Below are 24,071 nucleotides of genomic sequence, written 5' to 3'. Positions count from 1 at the left end.
GCAGACACTTGGTGACATTGTCCATACTTCAAAATTCCAAATGTGCCCACTGTCCCAAAGGGTTCAACCACCCTACTTCTAAATAATAGCCAGAAACATTCTTCCAGTGCAATTCTGTGCATGTTTACTTAGAGGTAAGGTCCACTGAGTTCAACGGGGCATACTTCCAGGTAAGTAGGTTTAGGCTTGCAGCCTTTATGTATGAATGCCATGGAAGGCTTAGAGGACACACCAGTCAGGAAAGTAGCCAAGAACTTTATTGCCTTTCTCCAGCAAGAATAACGACAAGACACTCCTGACTCCATCTGGATGCAAATGTACAAAGCAACAGTATTTCGTAAACTGTAAAGCAGAAGTCATCAGTAGTCAGTGATTCTACATAAACAAGGTTGTTCAAGAATATAAGAAGTGAGTCACTAGAGCAGTGCAAGCTCCACCTATGGAATGAATTCACATGTAATGCCAAGCAAGTTAAGCAACCCAGGAATTGGCGAGGCTGCACAGGAGCAAGTAACAGCACTGCCCCCCCCCCCACTTGCCTCTTCCGCTTTGAATCAGCTTTCCAAACCAACCCAGGAATCCTGGGTTGTTGTCATGACATGCAAACCCAGCTCTCTGGGTTTAAACCTAAACAACCCAAAGTTTTAACCCAACAACAAACCATGATTTGGGGTTGCTTTGGAAAGTGGAAGCAGGTGAGTGGGTGGAAGCCAGCATGCTTTCTTGTTTGCACTCACAAACAACCCATAGTTTGTTAACTGTGGGGTGTTCAATTGTGCAAACTGGGTCATTCTTTTCCACAGTGTTCTCCAGAATACCAGGAATAATGAGGCAGTAAGTCATCTACCAGAAATTGGCCAGTTCACTGGTGGACTGCAGTCCAATTGCTCCCTAGCACTGCTGTCATATTTCTAATGGTTGGATTTGCTGTTTCCCTATTGATAGGGGAAGGGACAACCATCTATGCTACAAACTTAAACTGTAGCAACATTTGGAGCAGTCTAAAGAGCAAAGCAAGCTTTATTAACTGTTGCCACAGATCCTTTCATGATCACCCCACCTAAACAAATAAACAACACATACAAGAAAAAAAATAGTGGGAATTGTAGTTTTGGGAAAGGGAGACTTGCATATCGAGGAACTGCAAACAAATCTGCAAAAATCATCTGGTGAAGGTTTTACAGGATTTGAAGATAAACAAATTGAAGCTGCAAATAAAGGCATCCCAGTAAATGTTATTAAACCCCCTTTCCGAATCATTGTGTAGCGCTTGTGACACCAATCACAAGAGACTGGAGCAGGTTGAAAATGTTATGCATCTGATTTGCAGGTGGAGCAAGTAGGCTACATCTGTTATTATCTTATTTCTTTATGTGTTATCTGCTACACACATGGATTCCTTCTGTGTACTGGATTGGGGAGGCTGTAGGTGGAGGCAAAGAGAGAGTAACTTACAGGAAAGAATCAGCAAAAGCACCACTTGGGATGGACAGTTCTAGTTGCCCTGTTGCAGAAAGGATGTCATGGAGCTGGAATAGTGTAGAGAAAGTGGATAGATGCAGAAATGTAATTCTTATACACACTCCAATTGACTGAAGACAAAGCACGTATTTCCTTTCCTATGTCAGGTGCCTGCAGTAGTATCTGCTGATATTCTTGTACTGCAACAATGACATGTTCATGGTCCTGATCAGATTTTTCTGCCTTTGGATTCTCAGATCTGTAATAAGCCATTGAAGCCTTTTTTCTGTAGAACACTGAAGACTCACAATACAAACTTGGTTAATGAGCGTAATGAATTCTTTGGTGGCTAAACAAAGTGACTTTGCACCTAAAGCCTGCTCCACACTCAGGGCATCCATAAGGTTTCTCCCCTGTATGAAGTCTCTGATGCTGCCTCAAATATTTGCTCCGAGTGAAGAATTTTCCACAATAGGAACACATATGGATTCCCTCTAGCATGATTTATCTGAGGTTCACTTTGTTTATCTCTCCGATAAAAGGCTTTCCCACACTCAGGACATTCATAAGGACTCTCTCCTGTATGAAGTCTCTGATGCCACCACAAATGCATCTTCTGAATGAATAATTTCCCATAGTGGAAATATTCATATGGCCTCTCTCCAGTGTGAATTCTCTGGTGAATTTTTTAAGTTTTTGTAGTAGTTAGGTTTTTCCCACACTCAGGACACTCATACCTCCTTCCATATTGAGAGGCCATGGGTGTTTTTGCATGAACAGGAGTTTCACTCTTGGCAGCTATGCGAATGGATTCATTCTCTCCCTCCACTGGTTTTCTCCCCTGATGCCTTTTGGACTTGCAAACTTCCTCTTGAATCTCAGCTGTCACTGACGTGTTCTTTAGTGTTATATCTGGACCTGTCCTCTGTGTTTCCTTTGTCTGACTTCTTCCACACTGAGAATCCTCCACTCTAGTTCCATTCCTCTCACCTGCAGAAAGAGAGAGGACTTTTGTTCATGCTCTAGTGACCTCTTTTCAAGACCAATGCAACTTCCTTCAGGCTGGCTTTCTGTCCTGCCCTCGTAGCACGACACCCCTCCCTTTAGATCCTGAACTGTGCATGTATTCTGTGCTGGGGGATTTTAAAATCAGATTCTGTACCAAGAAATGCTAAATTTAACAGCAATCAGATACACAAAAATAATCAGGTTGTGTTTTCAGGACTTAGAAATAAGCATCATCACCTGCTAATGTCTGCAAATAGAAGTTACAATTAAAGGCACAGGGGCAGGGACCAGTAAACATGATTAATCCCCCCTTTCTGAATCAGAGTGTGGAACTTGTGACCCCAATCCAAGAAAATGTGGAGTAGGTTGAAAACGTTGCGCATCTGATCTGCAGGTGGAGAAAGTCGTCTACACTTGTTTCCATCTCATCTGTCTAAGTGTTATCTGCTATACATGTGGACCCCCTTCTGTGTGCTCTTGACTGGAGAGTCTGTAGGCGGATGCGGTATAGGCAAAGAGAGAGTGAATGGTTGCAAAGAATCAGCATATACACCACTTGGGATGGGACAGTTTTAGTTGACCCGATGCAGAAAGGATGTCATGGAGTTGGAAAAGGTGTAGCAAAGGACAACTACAACAATCAAGGAACAATCAAGGAATTGGTTCTCCCTCCTTAGACGGAAAAGCTAAAGTGTTTTGAGCTATTTGGTTTACAAAACAACTGCTAAGAGATTATCAAGTTCTATACAATTAGGAATAGTGTGGAGAACATGGATAGATCCAGAAATGCAATTCTTATGCTCACTCTCTTGACTGAAGACAAAGCGCGTATTCCTTTTCCAATGTCAGATGCTCTGCCTTCAACAGTATCTGCTTACAGTGAAATACGACATGTTCATGACCCTGATAATATTTTTCTGCCTTTGGATTCTCTGTTCTGTAACAAGCCATTGAAGCCTTTTTCTGGAGAACATTGACATCTCACAACATGAACTTACTTAATGTGCTCAGTGAATTCTTTTGTGACTAACCAATGTGGCTTTGGGACTACAGCCTTCCCCACTATCAGAATATCCATACGGTTTCTCTCCTGTATGAAGATGCTGATGCCGCTTCAGATTTATGCTCTGAGTGAAGAATTTTCCACAGTGGGAACACTTATATGGCCTCTCTCCAGTATGAATTCTCTGATGTTCAATCAGTCTATCACTCCGATAAAAGGATTTTCCACACACAGGGCATTCGTAAGGGCTCTCTCCTGTATGAAGTCTCTGATGTCTGTTCAGGTGCATTTTCTGAGTGAAGAATTTCCCACAATAGGAACACTCATATGGCTTCTTACCGGTGTGAATTCTCTGGTGGACTTTTAAGTTATTTCTAGTAGTTAAGTTTTTTCCACATACCGGACACTCATAGCTTCTCCCATATGTAGAGCCCATGGGTGTTTTTGGCCTTATATGCACAGGAGTTTCACACTTGGCAGCTATGAGAAAGGATCCATTCTCTCTCCCCACTGATTTTGTCCCCTGCTGCCTTTTGGACTTGCAAATTTTCTCTTGAATTTCAGCTGTCACTGACATATTCCTCTGGGTTTTATCTGGATGTGTCCTGGATGTTTCCTGTGTCTGGCTTCCTGCACACTGAGAACTCCCAATCTTGAGCTTAATTTCCTTGCCGTCACCTGCAGAAAGAGAAAGGATTTTTGTTCATGTTCCAATGACCTCTTTTCAGTATCACTGCAACCTCCTTTTTGCTGGCTTTCTCTCCTGCCCTGGTAGTCACAGCAACCTGTATAACAATGCAAATGTGCATATCTATATCTATATCTATTGCTTACTTGCTTTTTGTGTGTGTGTGGCTATTCTGCTACTCATGTGGAGGGGCACAAGTGGTCCAAGGCATTGAAGATCACACCTGCACCCTTTTGTCTTACTTGTCACACTACATATCACAATTTCCCCGTTGGAAGGAAAAGGAAACTCTTGCCAGAAGGCAGGAGGAGCCCTACCAGGGTCATTCTAGTTCACTATCCTGTTTCCAACAGAGGGCAGCGAGATGCTTGCAGGATGAAGGCCATGGAGGCAACAGCACTCCCCCACTGTTTGTCCCCCAACAACTCAGGGTTAAATATAACTGAAACTTCTCCCACACTTGGGCCTTTCATGAGATCTTTGTCCTCTGTCAGTTCTCTGTTGTCTGAACAACATATCTCTCCAAGAGAAATTTGTATTTTTTGATGACATATCAAACAATCACTGTGTCTGAAGCATCTCCCACACTCAGGGCCTTCATGTTTTTTCTCCAGCATGAATTCTCTGATGTCTCATCAGGTTTCCTCTCAGACTAAAGCTTTTCCCACACTGAGAACATTTGTATGGTTTCTCTCCAGTATGAATTTTGTCATGCTCCTTCAAGTGTGCTCGTTGTCTGAAACATGTCCCACAGTGAGAACATTTGTACGGTTTCAGTCCAGTATGGATTCTCTCATGCTCCTTCAAATGTACTCTTTGTCTGAAGCATTTCCCACACTGAGAGCATTTGTATGGCTTCTCTCCAGTATGAATTTTCTGATGTCTTGTTAAAGTTTCACTTTTAGAGAAGCTTTTTCCACAGGAAGAACACTGATATGGTCTCCCTTCAGAATGGATTCCTTGATTTTTCTTTAATATTGATCTATTACTAAAGCTTTTCTCACATTCAGGATAATCATATGGTTTCTTTCCTGTATGGTTACTCGGATGTCCAGTCAAATTATCTCTTCCCTTGTACTCTGAGATTTCATTTTCTTTCTCTCCCATTTCAAGTCTCTGATGTTTATCAAGATATGATTTTTGTTGGAAATCTGTGGAGGTTTGGCTAACTGTACCTGTAAGACCTTCTGCAAACTCACTGCATTCATTCTGTCTCTGCACTGGCTTCTTCCCTTCTTGCCATTTGAACTCACATCTCTGTCCATGAATTTCGGCTGCCACAGGAATGTTCCTTTCAGACATTTCTGCAAATGCACTGTGGATTTCCTCCGTCTCTGTCTCTCCCAGCTGAGAGTTCTCCATCTTGATCAGACTTCTCTTCCCATCACCTGGAGAGACAGAGAGAGGAGTTTGCAAATGCTTGTGTCACCAAGGGTTCTGCCACCTTCTGCTGCTGGCATCCAGATGACAATATGCAGCCAAGGTGCATATTTCCCCCCCACCAGTCTGCCTAGTTTATTCTACTGCTACCAGACCATGAGGCAGGTAAGGGGCTCTGTAAGACAATGAAGAATGGACCTAAGGTGTTGGATACTTTGGATCACGCACAAGATTGTTACATTCCCTGTTGAAGGGAACAGGACCACTCAGACCCAAAGTCTAGGGACTGCAGCGATACCAAAAAAGATGTTTCCACAGACCTATCGTCTCCAGAGTAGGATGCTGACTGGCTGCCCAGCTGCCAAAGAAGAATGGGAAACATGGGCATCCATGGCAAGAGAGAAAGGAGGGGCACCATCAAAAGCCGAAGGAAGGCAGGCAGGCAGGCAGGCCTCAGACTGGCATTCAGAAATAACAATGTAATCTGACACGACATGCCTGCCACATTCTAAAAATAATGTGTACTCCTTTGGGAGTACTGTAAATAAATGTCATAAAATTGCCATAGTGATATAACAGGCCCACCTGGAGGCAACTTTTTTTGCTATCTGCTGGGTTTTTACTTGTGATAGTTAGGTAATTATATTCACAGAGATTTTTATACCTCTGCTATGGCACGTTTGTCTATTATTTATTAAAACGTATTTTTTTAGGCCGCCCTTCATCTTTGCGGATACCAGAGAACAGCATGATAAAAACTGGCTGTACAAAATAAAGTACAATAAAACGATAAAGCACTTATTTATTATGTGTACAGCTCTATATGTAGTGCTCTTCACCACTGCCTTGTGGATATGCTTTTAATTTTTGTAAGAGCTGTTTTGTGTTACGTGTGTCCTGAGGTATGAGTAATGGGTGCCTTGTGACCAGTACTCTAGCAGAATGCAGCTAAAGATCTTCTTTACAGAGTGAGGTTTTTTTCTAAGCTTTTTTAAAAAAAATAAGGACTGCTGCTTAACATATGTAGGTTGCTCACTTTTGCCTTGGCCCACTAACAGCACAATCCCACTGTGTTCAGTGAGGTTTACTCCTCGGTAAGTGTGTAAAGGATTGCCACCTTAATCATTGTGCCCTTCAGTGTCCCTGTATCTGCTTCCCATGTTGTGTTACGCTCCTTTGAGTGTTTATTTCAGTCAATATCTCATTATTCCTAACAAGGAGGGGGTGGGGTTTACTGCTATGATTAAGACAGGATATGTTCACTTGGAATTGTTTTTATTATTGCTTCCCATTAGAGCCTCGGAAAGTCAGATACTAAAAAATGGACTTGCTCATGCAACAACACTAAGTTATGCATATTCTTTATTCTTTATCTTAGATCACAATAAATGTTCATTTCTGAGCAGCAGACTGAGGCTTGTCTTCTCCTTTCAGTTTTTCAGTGGCAACCGAACATGCTGCTCCTGTTAGGTCACTTTAGGAGATGGGGGTTTAGTTCCTTGACTCGCTTTTAAAATGTCCCTTCAGGCAAAAATGTTCCAGATCACGAAGAGTAAAAATGCTCAGTTCCTTTCGGTGATCTAGACTCTTCACATCCTCAGAATATATCGAACTTAGGAATGTCCTAAGAGTCCTCTCATGTCCAAGCAAAGAAAGTCTGTGAGAGAGGTTTCTCTCACATTCAGTGCACTGGAACAGTTTGCCGTATGGATTCTCTGATGACTAATCACACATACTTTTGGTTTGAACCTTTTCCCACACTGAGAGCATTTGCATGGTTTCTCCCATGTGGGAATTCTCTTATGTCATGTTAAATCAGCTATACCAGTGAAGTTTTTTCCTCATGCAGTTCCTTTCCAGTATGTATTCTTTGATGCCTTATGGATTATTTTCTACCACTGAAGTATTTCCCCTACATGTAGAACTTTCATGCCATTGCCTTCCTGAATGAATGCTCTGATGTTTCTTTAAAATCTGTCTGCCTCTGAAGTTTTCCCCATCCTTGGGACTTTAGAAAGTTTCTCTTCTGGGTGGCTAGTCTGATGTCCACTCAGATCATCTTTCTGATGCAAACTTTCCCCACATCCCTCGAGAGAACATGTTGCTTCTCTCTCATAAGGATTTTCTTAGGCTTATCAAGACAACATTTTGTCTAGATACCTTCCCCCTGTGTGGGACAGACAAAGGGATTCTGTGAATGACAAGCAAAGCCTGCTCAGGGTTTTATTCCCCCCTCCCCTTTCCCAACTGAGAAAAGCAAGTGGGGAGCAAAGCCAGCTCCCAACCGAGCCAATGACTCAAGTGGTGCTCCTCAAACCGGCAGCTCAGTCAGAAGCTGGATTCGGCCCTCTCTGCTCCTCACCATGTGTGGCGTCTCTACCATACACATTTTTGGTAGTTCATCAAATGTCCTCTGATGCCCACTCAGGTCATTTGTAAAGTTCCTCTTCTGGGATTCTCATACGTTTATCACGGTCTAATTTTTCACTGGACAGTTCCCCACTACAACCAACATATGGGACATTCATCCATATCGGCTCTCTCCAATAGGTTTCATAAGAAATCCTGATCTGTAGAACCTTCTATCATACTTAGAGAACAAGGGCATTTCCCCCCTTATATAGATTGTGGAGGCTTCACTAATTACGATTGCAAGACCTCCTGTGAGTTCACTACATTTATTCCGCCCATTCATCACCCTGTTCCCCTGTTGCCCTTTGGCCTTCCATCTCTGCCCTTGAATTTCAGCGGTCATAGCAAGGTTTCACTGGAGGATTTCTGCCAATGTCCTACTTTCTCTAGGCCAGGGGTGGGCCCCCAACATCCCTACCCAGGGTCAATTTTCTAGGCCAATTCTCTAGTCATCTAAGCTGCTCTCCCGGCTGAGCATTCTCCAGCTTGATTTCACTTCTGTTCTCACCATCTGAAGAGACAACAAGGGGAATTTTGTCTACCTTTTAGATTCCTGCACACTCCTGTTGCTCTCATTCATGTTGTCTCCCCACAAATTTTATCCATCATGCAAATCAGGCAAAACTTTATAGCTTCTTTTCATAACTTATTCTATTTCTGCTCATCATAGCAAGGAGTTATGCATGGCACTGAAGATATCATCTCTCCCATTCCATTCCACTGGTCACCACCAGCATCGTGATATGCTGAGGAGGATACGGGTGTAGAAGACAACTCAAGGCATTTATACTTAAAGGCTGGGAATCAGACTTTACAAGGAGCCATGGACCACTAGTTTAGCAAAAGGTGTACCAACACCATCACAAAACACCCATTCATATAACTTGCTTCTTGTACAGATTTTTTATGTTTATGGTTGACGACAGAGCCTGATTGGGTGCCCATGGGCGCCATCCTGAATATTCAACCCCCTACCATGGGTTGTCAGGTCATGTGAACCCAGCTGGGGGTTATGTGAGGGTTAAACAACCCTAGAACAGGTCAAGGGTTGTTTAACCCCTGCTGACCGGGTCTGCACAACTTGATGCCTGCGGGTGCCATGGCTTGTTGTGGCTTGAATAAGGAGTGAAGAGGGAAGACGCACCGTGGACTAACATTAAAGAAGGGGGAGGCAGGCTTCGGTGCTTGAAGAAGGAAAATGTATTGTGCTCTATGCGTTTCGGAGATGTCTCCTACTTCAGTCTCTTAACTCTGAAATAAACAATGATTCCTTTCTCTGAAATGCTTGCACACGCTATTCCTAAAGCATATCGCTCTCACCATATCACCAGAGCGATATGCTGTAGGAATAACCTGAGCAAGCATTTCAGAGAAAGGAATCATTGTTCATTTCATAGTTAAGAGACTGAACGGCTTCCAACAGCTCCTGCAAAAGGAGACATCTCTGGAACACGCAGAGCGTTTCCTTTTCCTTTTTTCAACGCTGGAGCCTGCCTCCCCTTTCTTTGTTGTGGCTTAAATAAGCCACGATGAGCTGCAGCATGGTGTGCTAACCCAGTCTTGGTTTGCATGTCAAAAGTCTCAGACTGAATCCACCGCATCTCATAGAATCATAGAATAATAGGGCTGGAAGGGGTCTAGAAGACCATCAAGTCCAACCCCCTGCTCACTGCTGGAATCCAAGTCAAAGCATCCCTGATTGATGGCTGTCCAGCTTCACTTTGAATGCCTCCAGTGTGGAAGAGCCCACCATCTCCCCAGGCAATTGGTTCCATTGTCGTATTGCTCTGACAGTTACAGTTTTTCCTGTAACTAGAGCCCATTATTCTGTGTCCTGCACTCTGGGATGACTGAGAAGAGATCCTGGCCTTATTAAAACAAGAATCTCAGCTAGAAAGGACTGGGACCTATATAGACAATACCAATGATTTGACTCTGTACAAGGCAAACTCATATGTTAGGTGTTCTTGGTAACAGCAATGAAAGCCACAAGAAGAACATTAATCCAAAACATTTTACTGCCCCTTCTATACATTTTTACTCAGAAAGACATGCCTGTGTGTTAATGACAACGCTCATGATCGCACCTTAAGCAGCCTACTTGTTCCTTACAAGGTGAAATCTGAAACTGAAGATTTTATAGTCAGAGATGACACTGGACCCTCAGATTACTGACTCTGTTAAAATCCTACGTTGATCCTCACCCCTAATCAGTGAGCCTTGGTGGCCAAAGTTTCTCCCACACCCAAGGTATTTACAAGATTTCTGTCCCCTCTGTGAGTTGTCTGAACAATTAACCCTTCAGAGAGAAGTTTCTTGTAGCATGGGTTCTCTCCAGTATGAATTCTCAGATGTTTCATCAAATGTGATCTCCTCCTGAAGCTTTTCTCACACTCATGACACTCATATGGTTTCTCTCCAGTGTGAATCCTCTGATGCCTCAACAAATCAGACCTCTGGGAGAAGCTTGTCCCACACTCACGACATGCATAAGGTTTCTCTCCAGTGTGAATCCTCTGATGTCTCAACAAATTTGATTTCTGAGAGAAGTTCCTCCCACACTCAAGACACAGATGAAGTTTCTGTCCAGTATGAAGCCTCTGATGTTTAATCAACTGTGTTCTCCATATGAAGCTTTGCCCACATTTAGGGCAATCGTAAAGTTTCTCTCCTGTATGGCTGGTTTGGTGTCTAAGCAGGTTAACTCTCCGATGGAAGCCTTCTCCACTCTCTGAGTATCTGTATGATTTCTTTCTTGTATGTCTTAGTTGATGTGGATCAAGCATGGATTTCTGCTGGAAGTTCTCCAACAATATGGGACATTCATACTGGTTCTCGCCAATGTGTTTCAGAACAAGTCCTGATTTGTGGCAGTACCTTCTACCATACTTGGAGAACAAGGACATTCCCTCCCTTCTCTGCACTATGTTGGTTTCACTACAGGCAGCTCCAGAACCTCCTGCAAGCTCACTAGAGTCATTTAGAGGCTCTTTCCCCTGCTCCCTGTTGGACTCACATCTTTCCTCGTGCATCTCAGCTGTCACCACCACATCCCCATGGTTTATCTGAGGGACTATTCTCGATATTTCCTCTGGCTCATATCCGCCATACTGAGAATTCTCCGTGTTCAGCTGGCCTCCCTTCCCATCACCTGCAGAGACAGAGAGAGGAATTTTGTCCATGCTCTGATGACTCCATTCTAGACTCCTGCAACTTTCTTCCTGTTGGCTTTCTCTTCTGCTATATCTCTCTTTCCAACTGAATTAGGATGTCACTGCTACACTCACCTTTTTCTCCTGTCTCATTATTATCTCTCCCATCTGTTTCTGTCTAGGGTTGTATGTACTCTGTGCTGAAAAACAATCAAAATTCTGTGCCAAGTTAAGAAAGATTCTGCTCTTGGGCACAGTGGGGTGGATCTGTAGCTCAGTGATAGAGGGGCTCTGGTGGTCATGGCTCAGTGGTAGAACCCCTGCTTTGCATGCAGGGTCCCAGGTTCAATCCCCAGTATCTCCAGTTATGGCTAGGAAAGAATCCTGCCAGTCAGAATTGAGAATACTGGGCTAGATGGACCCATGGTCTGACTCATGATAAGGCAGCTTCCTATGATCCTACTGTTCAGATTTAGTCACACTTACAATAGACCTATTAAAATCAATGGGACTGAAGTTAGTCATGACTGAACTCCCGCTGATTTCAGTGGGTCTGCTCTTAAGTATGACTAAATCTGGATCCAATCCAGTGAATGTTACCATTTCCACAAACCAAGGATTTCTGCTGGAAGTTCTCCCCCAATACGGTACATTCACACCGGTTCTCCCCAGTATGTTTCAGAACAAGTCCTGATATGTGGCAGTACCTTCTACCATTCTTGGAGAACTTGGCTGTTTTATATAACTGATTCTACTTCTGGTAGTTGCAGGGGTGGGCAGAGGGGAAATGATGAAGACTATCCCCAGACAAAACAAATTTTTATACAGCCTCCCCTCGCCCTGCCCCAATGTCCTAAACCGAGACTTTCACCGACATCCAGCTTTAGCTCTATCTCCCATATTTTTAATGCCACAGTTGACACCATTTTTGAATGTGAGTAATTCCTTCCCCCTCCTATTTCCTTCTGTGGCTTGTTTGTTCAGTTATTGACAGGGACCTGCTTTTCCTTTATCTATACTGCACCACCTAGCACAATGTAAGGCACTTTATCAGCCGCATTCAAAACCCACTTAATTTTGTATCATACACATATTTAAAGCAGGGGTGGGGAACCCTTTTCACCCAAGAGGCGGCTTGCAACCTGGGAAACCTCTCCGGGACCACATGACAGGAGGGGGCCAGGCCCAAAGTTGGTGGGGCCACCCTACCCTCTCATACATCCGCCCCATTCATACACACACTTCTCACCACCCCCTTCAGCTGATCCATACAAATCATCTGAGAAGGGAGGGCATTTCTACCCCCATCACACCACAGTGGGGAAGAAAACCAGGCCCCGATCATCTGAGGAGCAGAGAGGGCCCGGTTTTAATCTTCATCGCAGTGCGCTGGGCAGAGAGGTTTGAACCCCTCTCTCCAGCACACACTGATGGGGATTAAAATCGTGCCCTGGGAGGAGGCATGGCCTAGGCAAGGGCCAGGAGCCAGCTTGGGGAGCCTCGCTGGGAAGATTAGGGCCGCAGGCAGGAGATTCTCAGTCCCTGATTTAGAGTTCAAAAGAGGATCACTTTTTCTGTCCATCTTTCGATCACTCTTCCGAATTCAAATAATGGCTGCTAGATCTGCTGATGCTTACTGGACCTCAGTGGAAGAGACACTTACCCAAAGGCTGCACACTCCCACCATCGTCCTGCAGGACTTGCCAGAACATGGTCTGTTGGCCTGGCTGGGTCGGGGCCTGCTCAACCATGTGCAAAGATGCACCTGTCTCCTTGGGGTTCACCAGCCCCTGGAAAGAGGAAAAAACATTTCCCCAACTTTTCCATGAGTTCCTGTTGCACAACACAACACACACGACTCAAAATCACATCCTTTTCTTCAAAAAACCCCAGACCATTAAATACATTTGCAACCTTCAATTTACTCATAAAAATACAATGAAACACCAGAGTAAACCCACTCTTCTGGCATATTTTAATCACCCTGATTTACAGCCCACAAAAGGATGGTTAATGTAGACTGAGCACAGGCTTCTAAATGGTCATTTGCCTGGTCACCTATGGCAAGGAAATAACAACTTCAGGTAATGAGGCAGGAAAGTTTTCATAACAGGAGATTTTCTTCTTAAAGGATATCAGTATACCACAAACTATTAATAATACTATGTGCGGATAGGCAAACTCTCATATTATTCTACCGGCTAGTACCTTGCTTCGTACTCACCCTACAGCCTCTTCTGCACATTGTGGGTTTTAGGGTGGAAGACATGCCAACCCGCGCTGCATCGCAGGGGATTATGCAAATGGCAGTTACGTGCACAGCACACACAGGGGTGGGTGGAGAAGCCACAATGGCTTCTTTCCCCATCACGATCATCCGAACCCAGTCATAGTCTTGACGTGTGACTGACAGTGCAATCCTAGGGATGTCTGCTCAGAATTAAGTCCAAACTTTAATGGGACTTACTCCCAGGAAAATGCGTATAGGACTGTAGCCTGAGACTCTAGGTTTATTGTTTAACTTTGAAAGCAAGTCTCCAAGATAGGCTCTGAGAACCAAAATGAGCCAGGGGAGGGGGGTGGAATGCCCCAGGACAAAACAGGGATGCAGCACACATTTCAGCATATTCACACACCCATCCACTGCCCTGCTGCTTACCGCTTGTTGAAAATGACCCATGTTTGAAAACACAGTAACTCCGGCGTTCTTTTGCCTGAGACTGATTTTGGATAGGGAAGGAACCATTGTTACCACATGTCTGGTACCATCTCTTTTTTGCCATAAAATTGCAATAAAATGTTTACACACACACACACACACACACACACACACACAGAGAGAGAGAGAGAGTTTAAAACAAACATTTAATATTGGACTAAGGTGGTCCTATAGTTTTGGAACTAAATAGGCCCACCTCAAAATAAAGTAGTCATTTCTGCATATTCGGGAGACGCTCCATATATTAGCTTATAACATTTTTAAAAGGTCTAGCAAGGAACTGTGCTCAGTCAGTTCTAGGACCTACAGAACATTGAGGGCAAGTGAAACTATTTTTAATCAAAGAAGCACAGAAAGTCCCAACAAGTCAATCCACATTCTTTGTCTTCTTAAAGACTTCGGGAATTAAACATTAAAACCTCACCTGCCACTGTCCTGTCTCAGCCTCTTGCTGGCTCATCAGGAAGTCCTCCGCCAGGGCCACAGCCTGGGAACAGGTGTCCGGCCCTCCGGCTCGGATCCAGCTCTGGAGCTCTGGCGGCAGGCTGGCCAGGAACTGCTCCAGGATCAATAGCTCCAAGATCTGCTCCTTGCTGTGTCTCTCCGGCTTCAGCCACTGGCGGCAAAGCTCCTGGAGCTGGCTGTGAAGCCTTCGGGGGTCTTCCACCTCCTGGCAGCAGAACTGCCTGAAGTGCTGGCGCTGCAGCTCCATTCTCAGGGCTTCCGCTCGCAAGATGGCGGCCTTCACTTTCCCATAGTCTTCCTGATCCCTGGCTTCCAGGCTCCGAAAGACCCGTTCAGCTTCCCCGCTCAGTGCTGGCCGGAGCCGGGCTGCCCACTCTCCTCTAGGCCACCGGCAGGCTTTGGCCACTTGCTCGAAGGAGGCCAGAAAGGCCTTGGCATCTTCCCATGGGGCTGTTTCTGATATCACTGGGTGTCCCCCTCCTGTGTGAATGGGTTGCGGTGCCTTCAGGAACTCCTGCCATTGGGCTTCCCAGTGCTGTGGCATCCCCTTACATGGTTCCCAATTACCCTCTTGCAGTACTCCCCATCTTGGTCGCTCTGTCATATGCTCAACCTGAAATATAGTGGTGGTTTTTCCTCCCCCACCTTGTCTCTCTTCTAGTTCTGGGCCTGCAGACTTTTCTTCCTTCATGGCCTTTTCTTCTGACCCTTCCCCTCAATTCTAGAAGCAGAGAGCCAGAAATGACCCTCCTGGAAGGATGATTTTAGGAAAAATCGTTTGCTCACCAGTCAATCCCCTGAAATCTTGCTAGGAAGACAGGGAAGGAAATGACTGAACGGCTTTCTTGGTTGATCTTCCAGCACTCCAAGAGGATGACTCAAGCTAAAGAGATTTACTTGGCAACAAAAGAGCTGCAATTGTCAGGGGGCCCAGATGAGTCCATTCCCTGGGGGTAGTCTGGGGTTTCTTCCTGAGCTATGGAGACACACACACAATGGAAGGTGAAAACAACAGGACAAAAAGAAACAGGAACAGATGGGCATGCAATTCAGACAGAGCAACCCCAAATATATTATCTTCCCTTCCCAAAGGTAACGGAGAGGTGATATAAACCACCATATGAATATAGAATTCAAATACATCATGGTGCAGCCAGCTTTACAGCTAGTATGACTTGAACTCTGAACCAGAAAGTCCCTCCCTCAAGTCTCACCTCAGGAAGCTCTAGTTAGACCATTTCCAGAGGGGGAGCCGTGTTAGTCTAGTGCACCCAAAACAACAAAGAGTCTTGTGGCACCTTAAGGACTAACAGATTTATTCTGGCATAAGCTTTCGTGGGTTGAGAAGGGTTGAGGAAAGACTCACTAGCATATTCACATTTATATCACTGCACCTCCAATTCTAGCCGCAGGCCAAGCTATGCAAACCGTGTGTTCGGGCCCCTGCTCTTAGCAACAGCTTATTATTTTCATTTTACTTATGTATTTACTGGATTTAGATCCCACCTTATTGTAGAAGCCACAAGGTGGCTAACAATCAGAAATCTGTTCAAAACCCCAAAACAATCTTCTAAAACACATACACACCAGATAAAACAAAAAGATCAAAGCAGACAAGAAAACTGATTACAGGCTGGGAGGGGGCCAAAGCTATCAAAGGAATTTAGGGCGCAATCCTATGAAGATAGTCACCAGCCTCCGAACTTGGAGGCTGGCAACTATCCTATGCGAGGCAGCTGAAGCACAGAGGGGATCCTCTCCTCTGTACTTCAACCACCCTGCATTTTCAACTAGACACGCAATTTCATGCATGTAGCTGGGGACTTCTGAGCGGGAGGAGAGGAGGCTGCGGGGTGCATAAGAAGCCCCATTAAGCGGCTTCTGCAGTCTCCGCCCAGGACCACCCCCCTTCTCCCGTCTCCACGCTCCATTTCCAAGCGCAGAGAAGTAGCCGGCGCAGAAAGAACCACGCCAGCTACGAGCAGGCAGGGGAGGGGAGTGCAGTGCAGCTTCTGGGAACTTCATTTGGAGCTGTGGCTCCGACCTAGGTTCCCAGAAACTGAAAAAGCTTACAGCCCTCTAGACAGTGTCTAGTGGCCATAGGATTGCTCCCTAAATGCCATTTGCCAAGGCCTGGGACTCTCGGGAAACAGCCTGAGGAGAACTTTGCTCTCTTTTGCCTCTGGCAATTTATACACAGTGGGACTGATCTGTGGCAGTGGAGATAGGGAAGAATTATTGCATTTAAATGGTCATGCTATGGCATAGGAAGTGAGATGGAAGGCCTGTGAAGATAAGATTTTAGGACACATATTTAAGATTTTAGGACACTTATTTAAGCGTGGGAACATACCAATGGGGAAACTTCACCTGTAAAATTTCTGCCTGGCTTGTACCCTTTAAAGCGGTGGTCTCCAAACTTCTTTGATCACATCCCCGTAACCGTAAAAAAAATTGAGCATGGACCCCCAATATATGTATATTTATTTATTTATAAATTATATACATGCACAACTGTACTAATATATTAAGTACATTATAAAACATACACAAAACAGAAATTAATAGAAATTTTAAAAGTATGAGATAAAGATTAAAAAAAACATTTAAAAAAATTAATGGTACAAACCCCCTTTTTACTCTCACTAAAAATGTTTTTAGTGAGAGCAATGTGATTGAATATACTTCATTATTTTTGAAAATCTTGGTTTAACACTTTGTGATACAGCAGTTCAAAGGTCTGGTTCTAAATTTAGTTTATTTCAATACTTGGTTTTAATGGCTGACACAGCTGTCATAAAGGTAAGGGGAGACACGATTTTGTTGTTCAGTCGTTCAGTCGTGTCCGACTCTTCGTGACCCCATGGACCATAGCACGCCAGGCCTTCCTGTCCTGCGCTCTCTCCCGGAGTATGCTCAAGTTCATATTCATTGCATCCGTGATGCTATCTAGCCATCTCATCCTCTGCCGTCCCCTTCTCCTTTTGCCTTCAGTCTTTCCCAGCATCAGGGTCTTTTCCAGAGAGTTTTCTCTTCGCATTAGGTGGCCAAAATATTTGAGCTTCAGCTTCAGTATCTGTCTTTCCAATGAGCACTCAGGGTTGATTTCCTTTAGTATGGACTGATTTGACCTCCTTGCAGTCCAGGGGACTCGTAAGAGTCTTCTCCAGCACCACAGTTCGAAAGCATCAATTCTTCGGCGCTCAGCCTTCCTTATAGTCCAGCTCTCACAGCCATACATTACTACTGGGAAAACCATAGCTTTGATTAGACGGACCTTTGTCGGCAAGGTGATGTCTCTGCTTCTTACTATGCTGTCTAGGTTGGCCATAGCTTTCCTCCCAAGGAGCAAGCGTCTTTTAATTTCATGGCTACAGTCACCATCTGCGGTGATCTTGGAGCCCAAGAAAGTAAAATCTGTCACTGCTTCCATTTCTTCCCCTTCTATATGCCAGAAAGTAATGGGGCCAGATGCCATGATCTTAGTTTTTTTAATGTTGAGTTTCAAACCAGCTTTTGCACTCTCCACTTTCACCCTCAACAAGAGGCTCTTGAGATCCTCTTCACTTTCTGCCATTAGGGTGGTATTGTCTGCATATTGGAGGTTGTTGATAATTCTCCCAGCAATCTTAATTCCGACCTGTGATTCATCCAACCCGGCATTTCTCATGATGTACTCTGCATATAAGTTAAATAAGCAGGGTGACAATATGCAGCCTTGTCGTACTCCTTTCCCAATTTTGAACCACTCGGTTGTTCCATGTCTGGTTCTTACTGTTGCTTCTTGACCCTTGTACAGGTTTCTCAGGAGACAGGTAAGGTGGTCTGGTACTCCCATCTCTTTAAGAATTTGCCAGAGTTTGTTGTGATCCACACAATCAAAGGCTTTAGCGTAGTCAATGAAGCAGAAATAGACGTTTTTCTGGAATTCTCTTGCTTTCTCCATGATCCAGCGAATGTTGGCGATTTGATCTCTAGTTCCTCTGCCTCTTCGGAACCCAGCTTGTACTTCCGGGAGTTCTCGGTTCGCATACTGCTGAAGCCTAGCTTGTAGGATTTTGAGCATCACCTTGCTGGCATGTGAAATGAGCGCAATTGTGCGGTAGTTTGAACACTCTTTGGCGTTGCCCTTCTTTGGAATTGGAATGTAAACTGACCTTTTCCAGTCTTGCGGCCATTGTTGAGTGTTCCAAATTTGTTGGCATATTGAATGCAGCACTTTAACAGCATCATCTTTTAGGATTTTAAATAGCTCAGCTGGAATACTGTCATCTCCACTAGCTTTGTTGTTAGTAATGCTTCCTAAGGCCCACTTGACTTCACTTTCTAGGATGTCCGGCTCAAGTTCAGTGACCGCACTATCATGGCTATCAGGGACATTCAGATCTTTCCTGTATAGTTCTTCTGTGTATTCTTGCCACCTCTTCTTAATCTCATCTGCTTCTGTTAGGTCCCTGCCTTCTTTGTCCTTTATCATGCCAGTCTTTGCACAAAACGTTCCCTTGAGATCTCCGATTTTCTTGAAGAGATCTCTAGTCTTTCCCATTCTGTTGTTTTCCTCGATTTCTTTGCATTGTTCATTTAAGAAGGCCTTCTTGTCTCTCCTTGCTATTCTCTGGAACTCTGCATTCAGTTGGATATACCTTCCCCTTTCTCCCTTGCTTTTCGCTTCCCTTCTTTCCTCAGCTACTTGTAAGCCTCATCAGACAGCCACTTGGCTTTCTTGCATTTCTTTTTCTTTGGGATGGATTTCGTTGCTGCCTCCTGAACAATGTTACGGACCTCCGTCCATAGTTCCTCAGGCACTCTGTCTATCAGGACTAATCCCTGAAATCTATTCCTCACCTCCACTGTGTATTCATAAGGGATATGATTTAGGTCATACCTGTATGGTTTAGTGGTTTTCCCTACGTTCTTCAATTTAAGCCGAAATTTTGCAACAAGAAGCTCATGATCTGAGCTACAGTCAGCTCCAGGTCTTGTTTTTACTGACTGTATAGAGCTTCTCCATCTTTGGCTGCAAAGGACATAATCAATCTGATTTCGTGGAGACACGATAGAGGTCTACAAAATTATGCATGGTATGGAGAATGTGGATAGGGAGACGTTTTTCTCCCTTTCTCAAAATACTAGAACCCAAGGGGGTCATCCCATGAAGCGGATTGGCGGGAGATTCAAGACAAATAAAAGGAAGGACTTCTTCACACAGCACAGAGTTAAACTATGGAACTCACTACCACAGGGAGTACTGATGGCCACCAGTTTGGGTGGCTTTAAAAGGGGGTTAGACAAATTCCCGGAGGAAAAGGCTATCAATGGCTACTAGTCTTGATGTCTATGTGCTACCTCCTGTACCAGAGGCAGTGAGCCCCTGTACACCAGTTGCTGGGGAACATGGGCAGGAGGGTGCTGTTGTGCTCATGCCCTGCTTGTGGGTCCCTGGTCTACAGCTGGTTGGCCATTGTGTGAACAGAATGCTGGATTAGATGGACCCTTGGTCTGATCCAGCATGGCTCTTATGTTCTTAACCTGGTGCCCTCCAATGTTGAACTACACTTCCCAGCATTCCTGGCCATTGGTCATGCCAGCTGGGGCAGATGGGAGCTGAAGTCCAAAACATCTGGCAAGCACCACATTGGGGAAGTCTGCCGTTGGTCTTGCTATGAATTCTTGTGACTGCTAGCAGCGTACAGGGCCATCATTGCACATTACATAGGAACAGAAGCAAAAGACAGGCCCCTGCCCAGAGGAGCTTACCTTCTAAATTTCTATCAGGGGAGGGGGGGAGACAAGGGTAACAACAATGAATGGATGCAAGAAAATGGATTTACACCTATTTGGGCTTCTGTTCAGGGATGGGGACTGAGGCTTGATAGGACAGACAAGGCTTTGAATTAAAGCAACTCTCTTGCCCTTCTCAGGAATAAGGAATCCTTTGGCATTGCACAGATATTCCCCGGTTCCCTTTATTTGAGGACTAGAATTTGCACCCCTTTCTTCCATCCTTCTTCCTTGTGCATATATTCCATTTCCTAGATTCCCCTCTTTCTTTCCAGGGAAAGGGCCCCTTAACCTCTCCTGCAGCAATTCAAAAGCAAAATTCCCTCCCTATTGACATCTTCACCCCCTTCTCCAAAGTACTAGAAACCAGAGATTAACCCTTTCAGGCAATCAGAACAGCAACAAAAGCGCTCAGAAACTATGGTTACCATGTTATATGCCACTAGTATAAATGGCATTTCACAGAGTACAAGAGGACAGCTCCGTGCCCCCTCAAAATGGGGGCGGGGGGAAGAGAGAAAGAGAATAGGAGATGGAGGCTTACAGCACCCCTGAAATGTAGTCCAGCAATATCATCTCCATGAGGCTAAGAATGACCAAGAGTGACTTTTGGCAACAATATAATGTAATCTAACTGTTATCCTCACACTGAAGCCTCACTGACGAGGAACTGTGGCTTAGAACATCCCTGTAACGTAGCTGAGGGATGTTACCTACATATTACGGCTAGGAAGGGCCTGAGCTGAGGAATAGCAGCTTAGGATCACCCTCTACGTAGTCTCGTATGAGGAATAGCAGCTTAGGATCACCCTCTATGTAGTCTAGTATGAGCCCCATTTTGCAGGGTTGATGGTGATGCTTATGACAACCCTAGAATATATTCCAGCAATATCATCTCCCAAACAGGGGAGGAACAGCTGAGGCTTAGTCCTTTACAACAACCCTGCAATGCAGTCTGACCAAATTATCACACATTTCGGATTCATCAGGAAGAGCTGAAAGCTGAGGAGGGTTGGCAACAATCTTGTAATGTAGTCTGGTGTTTTTATCCCCCCGCCCGGGGGGGGGGGGGCCTGACCTGAGTGACTGTGGTTTACAATGAGCCTGCAATGCAGTCTACCGCAATCTGTGTGGTGGCCAGATGCAAAAAAGGACCGGGCTTCTGCACTGTTAACAGTTGCATGGAAGAAGCAATTTCAGCAGGTGTGGCTTGTAGGGTCTCCATGTGTCCTCTTTTACAGAGAGCAGCCATCTGTTTGAAGGGCTGCCCGAGGACTGCCCTCTATTTTGAAGGCACGCTGTGTCTGATGGGCTGCTTGGCCCAGGTCTGGTTTAAAGATAAAGAACCACCGGAGAGAAGAGCTGGGCCTTGAAGGTGCCCATACACAGCAGGCCCAGCAAGCCACACAGCTCCCCTGGTCACAGCCTTCCACACCGTGGGGAGATTGCTTGCATTTCTATGTATATGATAACAATCGTTGTAACTTTGCGTCTATAGCTATTCACTGGCACATGCAAATTCACACGCTCTTTTGTCTTCTTTTTGGGGCGATTCATACGCGGCCACCCTCGTGGCTTGTCATCCTGAAGCTCTTAAAGGTGCCATCCTCACCTCGTCCTCTTTTAAGAAGGCAAGAGCCGTGCTGGCTCAGACCAGCCTGTTCACACAGCGGCCAATCGAACGCCCACGGGAAACCCACAAGCAGGACAGGAGCGCAAGAGCGCCCTCAAACCCATGTTCCCCAGCAACTGGTGCGCATCGGCACAGTGCCTCTGATCCTGCATGTAGCAGATAACCATGGCGACGCGCAGTAGCCATTGATTTCGCATCCGGCCATCCTGACGGCAAGCCCAGGCGAGTTGCTGGGGGCAAATCCTCCCACCTCGTCCTCCCACCTCTGGCAGGTGCAAATTCTAGGAATTGGGATAGCCCTGCTGCCGCCAGCGCCGAGCTCTACGGAGCGTCCCGGCGGTACCGGCAAGGGCGAGAGGGCGCGCGCGCGCGCGACGCTGAGACTTTCCTCGCCGCAACTCACTTCTCCGGGCGGATCGGCGGCGCGGGGCTCAGGCCGGTCGAGCGGGAGCGCCGGGGCGCCTTCCTGGCTGGAGGGCGGAAAGCGGGACGCGGCTGCACCTCCCAGGACTGGCGGCGGCGGCTGCCAGGCTTCCTCCTCTTCCTGTGATTTCATGGCGAGCTGCAGAGGCCGGCGAGGCTGCACACGACCGGCCCCTCCTGGACGACGCGATCGCTGCAGCTCCTCCACGCCTCCCCCGCCGCAGAGACGCAGAAGCATCCCATGCACACAGGCGCGGGAAGGGGACCCCAAAAGGCGAACGCATCTATTCGAACATGAGCGCTCACGGACTTCAGCCCACTTCATCAGATGCGTGGAGTATTATGAGGAGTTTCTGGTTTATATAGAGTACGTGGGCGGGGGCGGGCAGGAAGACCAGTGAGGTCAGAAGGAATTTAAATGCAGAAAATACCGAGAGTGACAATCGGTGGCCATTCAAAGCGCACTTGCCGGTAACACAGACTTGTTGGCAACACAAAGAAATCTGATCTGGAGGAAGGTGCGTGACTAGTGTTGGATGGTGTTGCATTGCCCCGAAGGACCAGGTGTGTGACTTGGAGGTTCACCTGGATCCAATGCGATCTAGGAAGATGCAGGCGGCACCTGTGGCCAGGCCTTTGTCAGTTACACACCGCCTATCTGGAGAAACCAGACTTTGCCACAGTCATTTGTATCCTTATTACATTCAGACTAGACTGCTGCCTTGTGATACGTTGTGATATGTTGTGATACAACAAATCTGGAACACTCAACAGTGGCCACAAGACTGGAAAAGGTCAGTTTACATTCCAATTCCAAAGAAGGGCAACACCAAAGAGTGTTCAAACTACCGCACAATTGCGCTCATTTCACATGCCAGCAAGGTGATGCTCAAAATCCTACAAGCTAGGCTTCAGCAGTATGCGAACCGAGAACTACCAGAAGTACAAGCTGGGTTTCGAAGAGGCAGAGGAACTAGAGATCAAATCGCCAACATTCGCTGCATCATGGAGAAAGCAAGAGAATTCCAGAAAAACGTCTATTTCTGCTTCATTGACTACGCTAAAGCCTTTGATTGTGTGGATCACAACAAACTGTGGCAAATTCTTAAAGTGATGGGAGTACCAGACCACCTTACCTGTCTCCTGAGAAACCTGTACGAGGGTCAAGAAGCAACAGTAAGAACCAGACATGGAACAACCGAGTGGTTCAAAATTGGGAAAGGAGTACGACAAGGCTGCATATTGTCACCCTGCTTATTTAACTTATATGCAGAGTACATCATGAGAAATGCCGGGTTGGATGAATCAGAGGTCGGAATTAAGATTGCCGGGAGAATTATCAACAACCTCCGATATGCAGACGATACCACCCTAATGGCAGAAAGCGAAGAGGATCTCAAGAGCCTCTTGTTGAGGGTGAAAGAGGAGAGTGCAAAAGCTGGTTTGAAACTCAACATTAAAAAAACTAAGATCATGTCATCTGGCCCTATCACTTCCTGGCATATAGAAGGGGAAGAAATGGAAGCAGTGACAGATTTTACTTTCTTGGGCTCCAAGATCACCGCAGACGGTGACTGTAGCCATGAAATTAAAAGACGCTTGCTCCTTGGGAGGAAAGCTATGGCCAACCTAGACAGCATAGTAAGAAGCAGAGACATCACCTTGCCGACAAAGGTCCGTCTAATCAAAGCTATGGTTTTCCCAGTAGTAATGTATGGCTGTGAGAGCTGGACTATAAGGAAGGCTGAGCGCCGAAGAATTGATGCTTTCGAACTGTGGTGCTGGAGAAGACTCTTACGAGTCCCCTGGACTGCAAGGAGGTCAAATCAGTCCATCCTAAAGGAAATCAACCCTGACTGCTCATTGGAAGGACAGATAATGAAGCTGAAGCTCCAATATTTTGGCCACCTAATGCGAAGAGAAAACTCCCTGGAAAAGACCCTGAT

At 45.6% G+C, this 24,071-nt stretch overlaps 1 protein-coding gene across 5 annotated transcripts; it reads right to left on the bottom strand.

Moving 5' to 3' along the window:
* Positions 1–13: 13 nt before the first annotated feature.
* On the bottom strand, positions 14–22,898 carry LOC146355961 (uncharacterized). Of its 5 annotated transcripts, XM_084830886.1 has the most exons (7): positions 22,106–22,898; positions 14,248–15,264; positions 12,768–12,894; positions 10,969–11,103; positions 5,414–5,548; positions 3,468–4,150; positions 14–2,451 (listed from the first exon to the last, which is right to left on the bottom strand). In XM_084830886.1, exons 2-6 carry the CDS (start codon positions 14,977–14,979, stop codon positions 3,477–3,479), a joined length of 1,803 nt encoding a protein of 600 aa, XP_084687012.1. In that variant the 5' UTR covers positions 14,980–15,264; positions 22,106–22,898; the 3' UTR covers positions 14–2,451; positions 3,468–3,476. The 5 variants fall into 5 exon arrangements, with proteins under 5 accessions (XP_084687012.1, XP_084687011.1, XP_084687014.1 ...); XM_084830885.1 differs by having other exon boundaries at positions 14–4,150; XM_084830888.1 differs by lacking the exon at positions 3,468–4,150.
* Between the last annotated feature and the right edge of the window lie 1,173 nt (positions 22,899–24,071).

Source organism: Heloderma suspectum, chromosome 2 (assembly GCF_057233095.1).
Source record: "Heloderma suspectum isolate Gila_16-S chromosome 2, 16-S_ref, whole genome shotgun sequence".
NCBI lineage: Eukaryota > Metazoa > Chordata > Lepidosauria > Squamata > Helodermatidae > Heloderma > Heloderma suspectum.
The sequence above is the reverse complement of the archived record's forward strand: the minus strand, read 5'-3'. Positions and strand labels throughout refer to the sequence as shown.

Bases quoted from the DNA above. Each gene is read 5' to 3' on its own strand.
- LOC146355961 (XM_084830885.1), bottom strand. From the start codon at position 14,979: ATGAAGGAAGAAAAGTCTGCAGGCCCAGAACTAGAAGAGAGACAAGGT. The intron at 12,895-14,247 runs GTGAGGTTTTAA...TCCTCTTTCCAG, and splicing joins CTGAGACAGGACAGTGGCAG to GGGCTGGTGAACCCCAAGGA. The intron at 5,549-10,968 runs GTGAGTCCAACA...CTGTCTCTCCAG, and splicing joins TGAGATGCACGAGGAAAGAT to GTGATGGGAAGAGAAGTCTG.